General features: G+C 47.8%; 1 protein-coding gene across 1 annotated transcript; it reads left to right on the plus strand.

The window, feature by feature from the left end:
• The first annotated feature begins 5,088 nt into the window (after positions 1 to 5,088).
• On the plus strand, positions 5,089 to 14,319 carry MIEF1 (mitochondrial elongation factor 1). Its single transcript, XM_052668658.1, has 5 exons — positions 5,089 to 5,254; positions 6,034 to 6,182; positions 6,302 to 6,482; positions 8,615 to 8,877; positions 9,980 to 14,319. The coding sequence occupies exons 2-5, from the start codon at positions 6,039 to 6,041 to the stop codon at positions 10,784 to 10,786; spliced, it is 1,395 nt and encodes a 464-aa protein (XP_052524618.1). The 5' UTR covers positions 5,089 to 5,254; positions 6,034 to 6,038; the 3' UTR covers positions 10,787 to 14,319.

Here is a 14,319-nt window from a genome sequence, read left to right on the forward strand (position 1 = left end):
TAATGGGACAAAATGTGAATTTGGTGCAGTGGCAGCTCGGTGCATGCAGATCCTGGGTTCCAGGGCTTGAGGCTGAAAGCTCTACTTTGGAAGCAGCGGGGCTGTGAGCTCTTCCTATCTTACCCCTGGCAAAAAGAGACCCTCAGAATTCCTCCCCGGCTGCTCTCTGAAGCTGTGACTGAAGGTTGGGTCTGGGCCGTGCGTCAGGAATGTACCTTGAAAGGCAGCGATCTCTCCTCCCTCAGCACCTGTGTTCCTTCTCAGCTGTGTTTGTTCAACATCAAAGCTGATGGATTCAGTGGAAAGGAGCCATCAGCGCCAGCCTTGGTTGTTCTCCATTGCTGGCACATCATAGATGGAAAGCAAGAGCAAGATATCATTATTTCTGCTATGTTATCAACAGCAACCCAGTTGTTTTTTTTTTCTTCTTCTTTTTTTTTTCCTTTATTTTTCTTTTTTTCTTTCCTTCCACCAAATTCCAGTCTGCCAGATCGTGGAAAGTCATCAAAATGCAGAAGGGCAAAGCAGCCACTTAGGGCACAAATGCCACTATTCTTTGCAATTGCTCAAGAACTAGGAGCACAAAAGAGAAAGCTGTTGAACTGGTCCAAAAGGGCTCTTTATGATAAGACATGACAGATATTACGCCCATGCTCAGATTGTAATGGCAGGTCACTACCTATCTTCCCTCCTCCTAAACAGCAGCAACAGAGCCGTGGTTCCAGAGTCTCCCAGGAGAAACAGGGAAGGGGTATACCTGGCCTTGTGCCCAGGTAACAGCCTGGGTTGTTGTGCCTTGTAACCCATGCTGCCTTTGATATTTCACAAGCTCACTTCGTCATTTGGGGGAAACAAAAGCCATTATTGTTCTCTGAGCGTACAGTGAAGGTGTACTCTCTACTCTGCCTGCAGTATAAGGCTTTTTTGCAGGGATGCAGGCTGGAGACATGGGGCCCTCAGCCCACTGTGGAGTACCCCACCTTCCCAGAGGGCCCATGGGGAGGCGAAAGGCAGAAAGGGCATCCTGGACAGGCACTGAGCAGCACTGCAGGCAGCGGGACAAGGGGTCAGCATCCTGCCAGAGCAGCACAAGTCCATCCTACGCCAGGGCTGCAGGGGTACTGCTTGTCATGGGGTCAACAGAGGAGTAGGCTGGGCTGGGAAGCACTGAGGGGGCTGTTGCTTCACTGTCTGCAGGCAGAATTCAAGTTCATAACCCCAGCATGCTGTCAGCAGTCCAGCAGTGGGAAAGCAATGGATGCACGTCACTCTGCCTTTACACCTGCCCACTCTATAAGACCAAAGGGGCACAATGAATGTGACGCAGACATCTGGAGCACACGGCAGTGAAGTGGTGGCAGGCACAGCAAGCCCTGGGGTGCTGGGGCAGTTGGGGGCAGGCGGAGCAGCACGGCTGGAGGAGTTCACAACGCACGCACGCAGCTGCTGGCGAAGGGCCCAGGAGCTGGCAAGCAGCCCAGGGAGAAAAAAACAGAACAAAACACTAAAACAGGCACAACCAAAGGGGGCCAGGATGGGGAGGGGTGCTTGTGGAAGCCCATGGTCCTTGGCTTCCATAGCAAGAAGGGACAGAAAGTCCCTGAAAGTCCCTAAAAGCAACCTTGCCCAGGAAGGTCAGCACATTTGGCACGTTCTAAGCGGCTCAAAACAAGGAGCTGTACTTTAGTCTCCTGTGCAAAAGTCGCAACTTAGCTCTCACACTCAGCTTTCATAGTACATGCAGGTGGATCCTGAGAGGAAGCACAGTCTGAAATCTTCTGCCTGGGACTCAGAGTGAAGGAGAGCGTGGGGAGCAAGGCTGGAATCACCTAACACAGTGCCACTGGTTCAAAGCCCACCCTGCTGCACATCTTGGAGCAGTTTGATCCCATTTGTACTGCATCAGGGATTTGCCACATGTAGATGTGAAAGTTTTGATCCAGACTTTGGAGTTTCAGGGAATGGACTTATCAGTGCACCTGTTCAGAGAACTGTTATGAGCAGCAAAGTATTTATGTGGCAATCCAAGGGGTAATTCAAGTGGAGAGTTAAAAAATCAATGTTCATTCTGGCAGAAGGCTAAGGGTAGAGAATATGAAGGCTGCCTCTGATGTCCCATATAGCTCAGAGTCTAAGCAGATGATCTGGAAAAAAAGGATGAGCAATATACTAAACATTTTTAAAAGATGACTCAAAGCTATAGACTCTTTAGGAGATCAGAAAGAACTGTAAGTAAAATGCAAATGCGGCAAATGGGCAACAACATGTGTTTGCCAAGGTTTAACTTGTCAAATGCCAAGTAAGAAAAAAAAAAAAGAAAGAAAAAATTCCACACAGATATTATGAAGCTCCAGATTGCCTGTAGCAGCTTAGGGAAGGGTATGAATATCACACAAATCCTGAATCTGTGAGTGGATGCAGGTTAGAAAAGAGCACACACAAAACATTAGCATGCAGAAGGAAGAAGAGGAGAATAATATGGAAAATATGATAATGCTATTATGTAAATCAGCAGCGTAGCCTCTTTGGGAATACTGTCTGCAGTTCAAGCAAGCCTTTCTCGGAAAGGGCTGATTAGGGGCATGGCGAAGTCGCTAACAAAGAGAGATCAAAATGATTGGGGCTGTTTATCTCGGAAAGGAAATTAACAAGAGGAGGTTGGCACAGACCAAGCCAGTCCAGAGCTCCTGGTTTTCTTCCCGTTCAGTTCTATCACTGTCATATCTGGTGTTGCTAAGGATAGTGTGAAGTGATGTGGCTCTCCTCTGCCACACACAGCTTGTTCTCTTTCTCACCCTCTTACCCAGGGGAGGCACGGCATATGTAGATATATTTTATATTTTGGTAGGATTTGGGGAGAAGATGGCGAAGGAGAAACAATGTGTGCTCCCTATAATAGGTTTATAGTAGAGCAGGCAAAGGTGAAAAAGGGATGGAGATGGGTTTTGTTGCTGGGAGGCTCCTTCCATTCCCTCAGGCAGAGCACAGCTCTGCCAGCTGCCTCCCAATGCCCTCAGTGGCCATAGGGATTTCCAGACACGGAGGTAAAGGCTCAGAATTTGATGAATTATTCTGCAAAAAGTACCAGGGCAGCTGAAGGTACCCTCAGAGAAAAAGTATTTCCAAAAGCACAGAGTCAGCCCTTCGTCTTGTGTACACAGGTCAGGTAGACCATTGCAGTGAAACATTCCATCTGTACTCAGCTCTAGTGAGGCTGCACCTTGAGTTGATGTGTTCAGTTCTGGGCCCTTCACTACCAGAAAGATATGGAGACCCTGGAGTGTGTCTAGAGAAGGGCAGCAGAGCTGTGAGGGGTCTGGAGAACGAGTCTGGTGGGGAGTGGCTGAGGGAACTGGGGTTGTTCAGTCTGGAGAAAAGGAGCTCAGGGGAGACCTCATTGCTCTCTATAATGACCTGAAGGGAGGTTGTGGCATGGTGAGGATTTGCCTCTTCTCCCAGGTAACAGCCATAGGACAGCAGGGAATGGCCTCAAGTTGCATGAGGGGAGGTTCAGATTGGATATGAGGAAAATTTTCTTCTCCAAAAGTGTTGATGCACTGGAGCAGGCTGCCCTGGAAGGTGGTGTCCCTGGAGATGTCCAAGAAAACGGCAGATGTGGCACCAAGTGAATCACAGAATCACAGAATGGCCAGGGTTGGAAGGGACCTCGAGGATCATGAATCTCCAACCCCCTGCCACATGCAGGGCCACCAACCTCCCCATTTCATACTAGACCAGGCTGCCCAGGGCCCCATCCAACCTGGCCTTGAACACCTCCAGGGACGGGGCATCCACAGCCTCTCTGGGCAGCCTGTTCCAGCACCTCACCACTCTGTCTGTAAAGAACTTCCGCCTGACATCCAACCTAAATCTCCTCTCCCTCAACTTAAAACCATTTCCCCTTGTCCTGCTGTTATCTACCCTTTCAAAGAGTTGATTCCCCTTCTGTCTGTAGGCTCCCTTTAGGTACTGAAAGGCTGCCATGAGGTCACCCCGCAGCCTTCTTTTCTCACTTCTTTGACAGTGACACAGTCTAAAGTGATTAAGGCATGGGTTTATGGCTGGACTCCATGACTTTAGTGGTCTTTTCCAGCGTTAACAATTCGATAATTCTGTGATCTTTTTTCCCCACACTTGACGGCATTCAGGCACATTTGAGCCCACATGCCTGGGGAACACCTGTGCATGCTGCAGCTACACTGGGCTGCTTTGTGACACGACCCCACGTGAGGAGCCAGCGCGGTGGTCTGAGGACTTTTTTCCCCACCGTCCCCTCAGCCCCTTCCTGCACGCCCTCTGCCCACCGTGGCAGACGACTGAAGGACACAGCCCCTGCCAGCAGCCCGGCGGTGGGCCGTTCCCAGTCTCAACCGGGAGGAGAACTGGATTGGTGTGCTCCTCCCTGCCGGCAGGGGGAGCACTGGCGGCGCCGCGTGTCCCCTCTCGCTCGCCATACGGCTGAGCCCCGCCGCCAGGGGGAAGCAGCGCTTCGCCGCCATCGCCTCCCTCTCCGGCCGGAAGTCCTCCGCGGGGAGACCGTTAGGAGCCTCGGCTCGGATTGGCTGGCCCTGGGGTCACGACCCGGAGGCGGATCCGCCATGTTGCTGGGTGACCCCACGAGCGGCGTCTGGAGGATGCGGCTGCCGTGAGGCCCCAGGGTGCCTCTCCCGGCCTGTGCGGGAGGTCGGGCCGGCAGCGGTATAGAGCGGTACCGGGCTGCCCGGACCAGGCCTCGGAGCCCCGCCGATTCCGCTGCAGCCGGGCTCGGGGCCCTCAGCTGACGGCCCCGGCAGCTCCGGAACATCCCTCCGGGAAGGGAGAAGTGGCCGCAGCCTCCTGCTCTTCCCGTCGCCTTCGGTCGGTCGGCCGTTCCCCATGGCAGCGTGGTCCCGGCAGGCCGTCCTGACCCTTTACCGGGCTCTGCTGCGCGAGGGCCGCGGGCTGCGCTACACCGACCGGGATTTCTACCTGGCTTCCATCCGCCGTGAGTTTCGCAAGAACCGGGGGCTGCAGCGGCTGGAGGATAAGGAGAGGCAGCTGGAGAAGGGGCAGGCTTTCCTGCAGAGCAAGCTGGGGGGCCTGGTGTAGAGCTTTGCTGCCTCCCCCACCGCCCTTTTTTTTCTAAAATCCTCTCACCTACCGCGGGATGATCACTGCTTCCTGCCCACTGCTACATTGAAATTGGCCAGAAGGTGCCTTCACAGCCACACCAGGAGGGCTCTCCTGTTCTCTGAACAAATGCTTTAGGTCACAGGTAGGTTCCTTATGCTGATATAGCCCTGTTCTTCATGGTTACGTGGCAGTTAGCTTTGTGCAAGCACATTATATTTTGCCTTGTGATGAAGATTGCCTGGTTTCCTGACCAGATGAGGTAGGCACGTTCATTTTTAAGCAGTAACTTCACTTTAGAAAATACATAAGTTCACTCAGGCTCTGATCCATCAGGTGCCTTTACCTTAGAAATGTAATCTTAAATCAAACTGGGAGAGTTTTCTGGTGTTTTCTTTCAGTTTCAATCCACCCATGTGCAGAGCAGTGGCAAAATGCATTTTGTGTGTGTGGTTGACCAAGGAATCTCTCTGAATTTAAACATAAAGGTCAGAGGTTAAATGGGATTTGGAAAAAAAACAAAAACAAAGTGCATACATAAGAGAACATTAACATTTGTGTTATACAGGGCTTGTATGAAAACCAAACCCAGCAGCCTTGAGGGCAGAAGTAAATATCAGGTGGAAGCGAGGAGTTGTTCCCTTTGTGGTGCACTGTGGTTTGCAGTGCCGACTCCTGGATGTCTTTGAAATACCTGGTACCAATTGTTGTCAGAAATAAGTCTGAGAGTGGATACTCTGAGGCTCTTGAGATTTTTATCAATGACAAGAGGTTGGCAGTCTGTGTAGCCGTATCTATGAGCAAAGTTGCAGGCCTTAGACGGAGGACGAGAAGATAAATTGGTGTAAAATGGCTGTGCTCCGGCTGAAAAGCACCAGCTGGAGTTACCTTGTTGTGACCCGTTTGTTTGATGCTCCCTTCCAGGTGAGATGGCAGGCGCTGGGCCGCGCAAGGGCAAAAAAGACGACAATGGCATTGGCACAGCCATCGACTTTGTGCTGTCCAACGCCCGGCTGGTGCTGGGCGTGGGTGGAGCTGCGATGCTGGGCATTGCCACGCTGGCTGTCAAACGGGTGAGCTGGTGATGTGGGGAGAGAAGTGAAAGGACACGGGATGTTGGCATTAGATGGGGAAGAACGCAAAAACACTGGGCCCTTATCGACTGAAACTGTGCCTGGTGATGTTCCTTTAGATGTATGACCGTGCAATCAGTGCTCCCAGCAGCCCCACTCGCTTGAACCAGTCAGGAAAGAGAAGCTGGGAAGAGCCAAACTGGTTGGGATCCTCCTCACGCTTACTGAGCCAGGACATGAAGACTAATCTCAGCCGCTCCCTGCAGACCCTTCCCACTGACACTTCGGCCACGGCCACAGGTACAGAGCAGTGTGGCATTTCTGTGTTGCTGAATCATCTTGGCCTGTCTACCCTGTTAATCCTTTAAAGGAATATGGAAGAAGAGAATGCTCTCTCTAGCCTAGTATTTTGATGCTTTTGTTTAAGTTGATCTATTGCTAGCTTCCAGGATTAGAAGTCAGATTGGGAATTAGTGAGTAATACTCATCTCTTATTGGCATTTCTGATTTCTTTCATGGACTTGAATTTTATTCTCCTTCAGACTTTTCTTTGAAATTCTTTGTTGCTTTTCTTTGGGCCTTTCCAATTCATTTGCCTCTTCTTAAGAGAATACTTAGCGGTGAATCGTAGAATCACAGAATCCTTAGAGTTGGATGGGACTTCTGAACACCATCTAGTCCAACTCTCCTGCAATTAACAGGGACATCCACAGCTAGTTCAGGTTGCCCAGGGACTGATCCACCCTGGCCTTGAAAGCCTCCAGGGATGGGGCATCAACCTTGTCACTAGGTAACCTGTTCCAGTGCCTCACCAGACTTTTTCCTTATATCTAACCTAAATCTCCCCTCTTTGGCTTGACTGTGCTAGTCATTTATTATGTTATTTTCCATGTTATTTCTATGATCTTTCTAATAATTTCTGTAACATTTTTGGCCTTTTTAGTGCTGCTTACCACTAAGCTAGTCTTCATCGAAAAAGGCACTTGGCAGTTGTCTTTCCAAGTGCAGTGATATGCAATTCAATCCTTTAAGTGTTTTTTAATGTGAATTTTTGTGTTAGTTTGTTGTTTCTCACTGCTTTGATTTTAGGAAATTTTGGGAGTTTTACACTTAGATTTGAGACAAAAAAAAAAGTGGGGGATGTTATTAGGCTGATTTTGAAACAGCAAAATAACAATCAAGCTTTAACTTCCCAGGTTCTACAAGAAATTCAGCTTTGGGATGGCAATAGATTTTCTGCTGAGGAAGTATTAAATAACTAGACAGCTTTGTTAAAGGGGAATGAAGACCATTCAATTGGACCCACCAAAGATGAAAATTGGGGCCCAAAATACTTATTAAGACTATCTCACGTATTTGGCTTAAAAATAAATTAAAATGCAAGGTGAAAAAAATAAGTTGTTTCATGAGTAGTCAATAAAATGACTTTGTGGTTTTGTGGGTTACTTCCTGGTCACACAGATCCCGAGATCTGTCCAAAAGACTCCAGTGAGACAAAAGACAGCAGCAGCTGAGGCTGAGCAAGCTGGATCTGTGTGTTGTTTGGTCAGCCATTCTGTATGGGATGTGAGGTGGCCGTGTGCCTGTTTCCAAACAAGTGTGTGACATCTGCTTGCCATAACAGTGCCACTGATTTGGGAGATTCTCCTGCACTCTTTAAGTTCCACAGCCCTTCCAAAGGCTTAGGATCCCACAGATCTGTAATTCTTCCTTAATTCTTATTAATGACTTCTGAAAGTCCAGGTCTGTGCTAAGAGTACTCTGAGAGAGATAGAAGGATGCCCAGCTCATTCCTTAAGGAAACCAGCCTGAAAAAGAGAGCATTAGAGAAAAAGTGCAGATTAGATATTGCTTTATACTTTAAGCAGCGATGTAAAGTGTTACGATGCTGTTATACACATAAGAGCATGCTCTTAGCTCTTCATTCAGTTAAAATTTGAGGAGGTTTCCAATTAAGGCCACGATCGCCTGAGCTCTGCTGGCTCCAAAATCCATCATTTTACCGTTTACCTTACAATTCTCAAATATGATGATCAGAAACCTGATGACTGCTTTTTTCCTAATGGTGTGATCTCAGATCTCTTACCCCGGTTACAACTGGCTTTAGCAAATGTGTTGTAAAGATCCATTATGATGTTAAAAATGTAGTGATGGTTGTTCAGGGGTGTTTTGGTGATCTATTGGTCTGGCATCATGTTCAAAGCAGCTGAACAGCTAACAGTGCTGAATTTTTGATGAAACATAGCTAAGAAACTGTCCGCATAGCCATTAACGTTCTTGAAGATTCTCAGTACTCTTCTTTTGACTGATACCAGTGTAAAGCTTGCAAAATGTCTGCTGTAAGCTTTTTTGAGATCTAGGTGAGGTGCTTCTGCAGATCGCTACACAGTGAAACGCTACAGACAATCAACAGTTTTCCTTCTGTCTCACAGACTTCTTCCGACCCACAAAACCCAAGCAATCTGCCAAGAGGAGCCAAGTGGAGCTGAAAAAATCCCGCCTTCGTCTGTCTCTGCAAGAAAAGCTGTTTGCTTATTACAGGAGGAAGGTAGCTATCCCCACAGAGGAGCAGGCCCTGGCCAAGCAAGCAGCCGTGGACATCTGTGCTGAGCTGCGCAGCTTCCTCCGTGCCAAGCTGCCGGACATGCCCCTGCGTGACATGTATCTCAGTGGCAGCCTGTATGATGATCTGCAGGTAATTCCTGGGGCCACGTGATGGGTCATCATTCAGCAGGCTGATGAGACAGGAGCGTTTCAGGCGTCCCTCTTGGCAGTGCTGTCTCAGCACAACATTCTTCTGTAATAAGGCTCTTGGTGTCACGTTTCCCACCGTGAAGCCAGGCATTGATTACTGCAGTACTGTTTGGACAAGCTTGAGCAAGCTGCTCTGAATTTGTCTGCAAAGCATTTGATTTTTGCTCTTTCATTTCTCTGGACTGTCCTGGCTGTTCTTTCCTTTTCCTTTTAGCTGTGTTTTTTCTTTTTGCTTTTTCCAGTACAGCTCTGTTTTCTCTCCATTCCTTCTGTCTTCTTTCAGATAGAAGATAGTTCTCTTAGAACTGCTTTGCATTCATGTAGGTCTTCCTTACTCTTTTTTTTTTTTCTTTTTTTTTTTTTTTTTTTAATTAAATGCATGACAGACCTTGACTGAACAGCAGTTCCTGCTGCATATCTGCCTGGTGGAAAAATGCCCATGGCTAAAGTGAGTGATTCAGAGGCACGCTTTTTTTTTGTTTGAGTCAGAGCTCTGAAATGGAGTGCTGAGTGTCAAGTGAAACTTAGATCTGGGCTCTTAATCACATCGGTGAAAAGAGATCTTTAGTGACCTTTTTCTCATCAATGTGGCAGACAAGGTGAGGGTAGCACCTAGCTCTTGCTTGGAATAATTAAAGCATGGCAACTTAAACTTGTCTAGAAATGCCTCCAGTTTCAAATTATTGTGTGGCATTGCTGTGCCTTGCGCCAGCTGCATCTCACACCTTAGAGCAATAGGAAATAAAATGATTCTTTTTCTGTATGTAATCCACATAAAGTCCTGAAGTATTTGAAGATATCTAAATAGTGAGTACCACATAAGTTTTATCTTGTATTATACCTTCGAGTTGCTTATTGATGATAGAAAATAGCTATCTAAGTGTCTTTTGACAACAAGAGGCTGTGAATCCCACACAGAGAGGAAACTGAGACAGCTGAACTGTTATTCCAAGTTTCTTTGAACAGGGGGCATTCCAAAAGGCGGTGAATAAAATGGTGTGGAGAGAAAGCTTGTCCTTACTGACTTTTCTCTCTTGTGAAAGGTAGTGACAGCTGACCATATCCAGCTTATTGTGCCTCTGATGCTAGAGCAGAACTTGTGGTCGTGCATCCCTGGAGAGGAAACTATCATGAACATTCCTGGCTTCTACTTGGTGCGTCGAGAAAACCCAGAGTACTTTCCCCGTGGGAGCAGCTACTGGGACCGCTGTGTCGTAGGAGGTTACCTTTCCCCTAAAGCTGTAGCAGAGACCTTTGAGAAAGTTGTAGCTGGATCCATCAACTGGCCAGCAATCGGGTCTCTCTTGGATTACGTGATCCGTCCAGCAGCTCCCCCAGCAGATTTGACACTGGAAGTCCAGTATGATCCAGAACGGCGTCTTTTTATTGACTTCCTACCATCCCTCACTCTGGGTGACATCGTCCTTGTGGCCAAACCCCATCGACTGGCCCGGAATGACAACCTATGGCGACTGAGTCTGCGGCCAGCAGAAACAGCTCGCCTCAGGGCCCTGGACCAGTGCGATTCTGGCTGCCGTTGCTTGTGCCTGAAGATCTTCAAAGCGGTATGCAAGTTGAACCCAGCCCTGGGTCACCTCACTGCCAGCCAGCTCACCAATGTCATCCTGCACCTGTCCCAAGAGGAGTCCAACTGGTCCCAGGACATGCTGGCTGATCGCTTCCTGCAAGCGCTGAAGGGCTTGATCCGCTACTTGGAGGCAGGTGTCCTCCCGAGTGCTCTGAACCCCAAGGTGAACTTGTTTTCAGAGCTCACCCCAGAAGAAGTGGATGAATTGGGCTACACCCTCTACAGCTCTCTGTCAGAGCCAGAGGTTTTACTCCAGACGTAATGGGGCCTTAACTGGGGAAACATTGATAGGATTTAGCCAAGGTGGACTTTGAAATGTGTCTCCTCCTGCACCATCCCCCCCCTCTCTCACACTATCTACTTTTGGTTCATTTGGTTCATTTTTATTTCCTGCTGTGGAGTTGTTGCTCCCGCTGGATTTCTTGGTGCTACTGGTCCATTTCCACCATCTGTACCCCAGCAGGTACCCATTGGCTGTGGAAAAGAGGCTTAAATTGCAGCTGTAAGATCACTGCATAAGTCTTGCTGATGCTTAAGTGTCTACAAAAACAAAACAACAACAAACCCAACCAACAACACAACTATGCACTTCTTTCCCCTGTAGTGAGTCTTTCTTGCTGCAGTGAATCCATTTTGGTCTGAAGAAGGTGGAAGTGGGCTGGTGAATCCAGTGACAAATTCAGCAGACTTGCACTGAAGTCCTTTCTTTTCCTTGGGTCAGATTTTGTCCTCATATTTCTTTTTCTCTGCTGTACCACACTCTCACTTTCCCTTTTTTTTTTTTTTTTTTTTTTTTATTTTTTTAAACCAAGTTATGCAGAGCAGACTGAATGAGATGTTCTCGTTAAGGCTGTATGTTGTACGTCTGAGTACATCATGATTAACAGTATTTACTGCAATAGTTCTTTAAAGAGGAAAATGCATATGGTTCTGGCTCCTACAGAGCCTTCTTATCCTTTGTCATCTGGATTCAGGAGTATGGCTTGTCCAGTCTGTTGTAACAGCTTCCAGTATAGGCACTTCTCACAGGTGTTACTGCAGGGAGGAAGAAGCTTTTGTGGTGTCTGTGTGATGAGGCCAAAGGAGTAGGGCTTGCTGTTCCGGCCTAGCCAGATCTGCTGCGTGTTGCTGGTGGGAATGGCCATGGGAATTGGGAGGTAGGCAGCTCCTCAGATGTCTCTCTGGCCTAGAGGAGGAGAGGCTGGTTATGGAAGATGGGTGGGAGGTGCACATGGGAACAGAGATTATTTTTTCATCTTTTCTGGATTTTTTGCTGTTCTGGTTTATAGAAGGTGGAAGCAGGACTTTATGCCTCAGACGGTTTTGTAGTAAGCACATGTAAGCCAGATTCTCACCAGCTGTAAGTTAGCGAGGGTGACAGGGCTAAACTGGTGTCATCAGAGAGGGTCTGTTCCATATGCTGATGTTCTTATTCATATGCCGAGTTGGCATTTAGAAAGGAACTGTCATTGCCATTTGCTCTCACTGTGTGCTTTAGTTCTCTCCCCTGGCACCTCAGAGGTGAGGCAGTTTCCCCTTCCTCATTCCCATGTGTTGACTTTCCAGTGTTCGCAGTTTACAGTTACCATTAGAAAGCTGGTGAGGGCACACCTTCCCACTCTGTGGTTGGACCTATTGATCATGCGCTTCTGCCCACTCCTGTTCACCTCTGCTACCAGGCCATTCTCCCTTGGCTGTCCTCTCATCCACTGCTGGACTGTGGTGTGGCTTTCAGGGGCAGCTGATGCACTGTGGGTATCTCTTACACTAGCTGCATGTACTCTGTGCTGATGTCAGTCTTTTGGCCTCCTGTCTTTAAAGAGTGGAAGCCCTCCTGAGTCTGGGGTTATGCATATCAAATGATAAGCACAGCCAGTGTTATAGAAACATAACCCATCTTTAGTACCTTTCTTTCCTGTTGCTATCCAGCCTCCCTAGCCAAGGAGGCAGAGTTCAGAGGGAGCAGGTATCCTTTTCTCCTCCCTTCCTCACAGGACTTCCCTTTGACAGGGAAGTTTCAAGGTGAGTTTCAGGAGTGGAACTGAGGAGGAGAGTCTTTACCCCTTGTTTTCTTTTTAGAGGCAGTGCTGGTGAGATGAGGGTAGGAGCATCTTTCACGGACGATCCGTCCATTTTAGACAGTGTGTCATAGTATTCTGTATACAGTGATAACATGACGATGCATTTTAAATTATTTAATCCTTAGGTTACAGGTATTTTCTAGACTGCCAGATGCATACTTTTTAAAGTGTGTGTGTATATATAAAGTCTGTAGTCTCTAAAAGGTAAACAAATTCCGTTTGTATGATTTTGTGTTTCGTATGTTGTGCAGCAGTCACTGTTGCTCAGGTGTTGATTGCTCTTCACTCTGGTTCCCAGATTACATCCACTTTTCCCTGCCCTCCACTGCTTTTCTGTCAGCCTTCCTTCCCTAAAAGCAGATGGATAAGACTTGGAGCCCACAGGCTGTCTGGGGAAATTCCCCTTTCTTCTCGTTACTTGAAGGTCAAGAAAAATATTAACGTATCGGGGTTGTCAGGCGTTCCCCTTCTGTTCATTTATTCAGTGTATCTCACCATCACTTGGTGCTGAATCCAATGCCATGGTCTTCATGTGGAACTGAGCAGCAGCATGGTTTGGAATGATAGAGACTATAATTGCGAAGGTGAGACGTAAGCAGGAGGAAGCCACTGTCTGAGCTGCTTAAGAACAGTTGCCACTTACATATCTGTATATGGAATTTTTCACATGAATGCTTTTACTTCTTCCTGGCAACCTAATGAATTAATATTTTATGGCCATTTCTTGCTGCTATTGAGCTCAATTTGTGTATCAAATGGAGACTGAAGCTGCCTTTTTGCTTTTTCTGTAGACTTTTCTCCACTTCACTTGAATCACGTCTGTCGTTTCTTCCCTTCAGTTTTACCCTGTTCTGAGCTAGCCACAAGCCTGTTCCTGGGAGGCAGAAGCTCCCCTCCTACGGACAACCACCACCATGGGCAGCAGCTGCCCTGGCAGTGGCAGTCTCAGCAAAGGCCAAAGATGTAATGGGTCAGAGGGACACTTGCAATGAGGAGTGTTACAAGAGCAGGGTTGAGTGGAAGGGGTGATAAAGGCAGGGAAGAAGGAGCAGAGCAACTATGCAGGAAATTTACAGTAAAGTTGTATGAAGCTTGTGGACAAATGGATTGTTGCAAAGTCTTTTGAATCAGCACCTTTCAGTGTTACATTGGGTGCATATGTTTATATACAGCCAGGAGGGCTGAATCACAGGTTGGCTCCTTTCTCATCGGAGCTGTAGCACAGAGCAGGAAAGACGAATGTGAAAAGGGCAGCTCTTGGCCACCTTCCTGGCAGAGCAGCTCAGAGACAAATTGATTGTAAGGGGCTCAGAGTGTGCATTGCCTGCTTGCTGTCTGGGCTCCTGGAATGCCTTGGTGTGTTCAGCTGTAGCTTAGCTTCCACAAGCTTCTCACGAGATTGTCATCTGGTTCCCTGTACGTGCGGGGCAAGGACCAACTCACTCAGCAGTGGCTTTTCACTGCTGCTGAGCTTTACCACTAATCTTTCAGCTCGGATGAATTTATTTTAAAGTGTTCAGAAGCAATTACTGAACCAAGAGGCTGCTTGCTGCCTCTCGACCCGCACTCTGTGTGTGGGTACTTGCAGTGTGCAGTAAAGAGATGATGCCCCGTTGCTTCTAGGTCTGGAGGCTGTGGACTTGTAAGGGAGAAAGTCTCAAGTGCATGTGACAGAGTGTGTGAAATTCTGAAATAAAATGACTTTCCACAGTAA

This window comes from Tympanuchus pallidicinctus, unplaced genomic scaffold (genome assembly GCF_026119805.1).
Source record: "Tympanuchus pallidicinctus isolate F22 unplaced genomic scaffold, pur_lepc_1.0 scaffold8, whole genome shotgun sequence".
NCBI classification, from domain to species: domain Eukaryota; kingdom Metazoa; phylum Chordata; class Aves; order Galliformes; family Phasianidae; genus Tympanuchus; species Tympanuchus pallidicinctus.

Excerpts from the sequence above, each read along its gene's own strand:
- MIEF1 (XM_052668658.1), top strand. The coding sequence starts at position 6,039 with ATGGCAGGCGCTGGGCCGCGCAAGGGCAAAAAAGACGACAATGGCATT. Across the intron at positions 6,483-8,614 it reads CACTTCGGCCACGGCCACAG|ACTTCTTCCGACCCACAAAA; the intron begins GTACAGAGCAGT and ends TCTGTCTCACAG. Across the intron at positions 8,878-9,979 it reads GCCTGTATGATGATCTGCAG|GTAGTGACAGCTGACCATAT; the intron begins GTAATTCCTGGG and ends CTCTTGTGAAAG.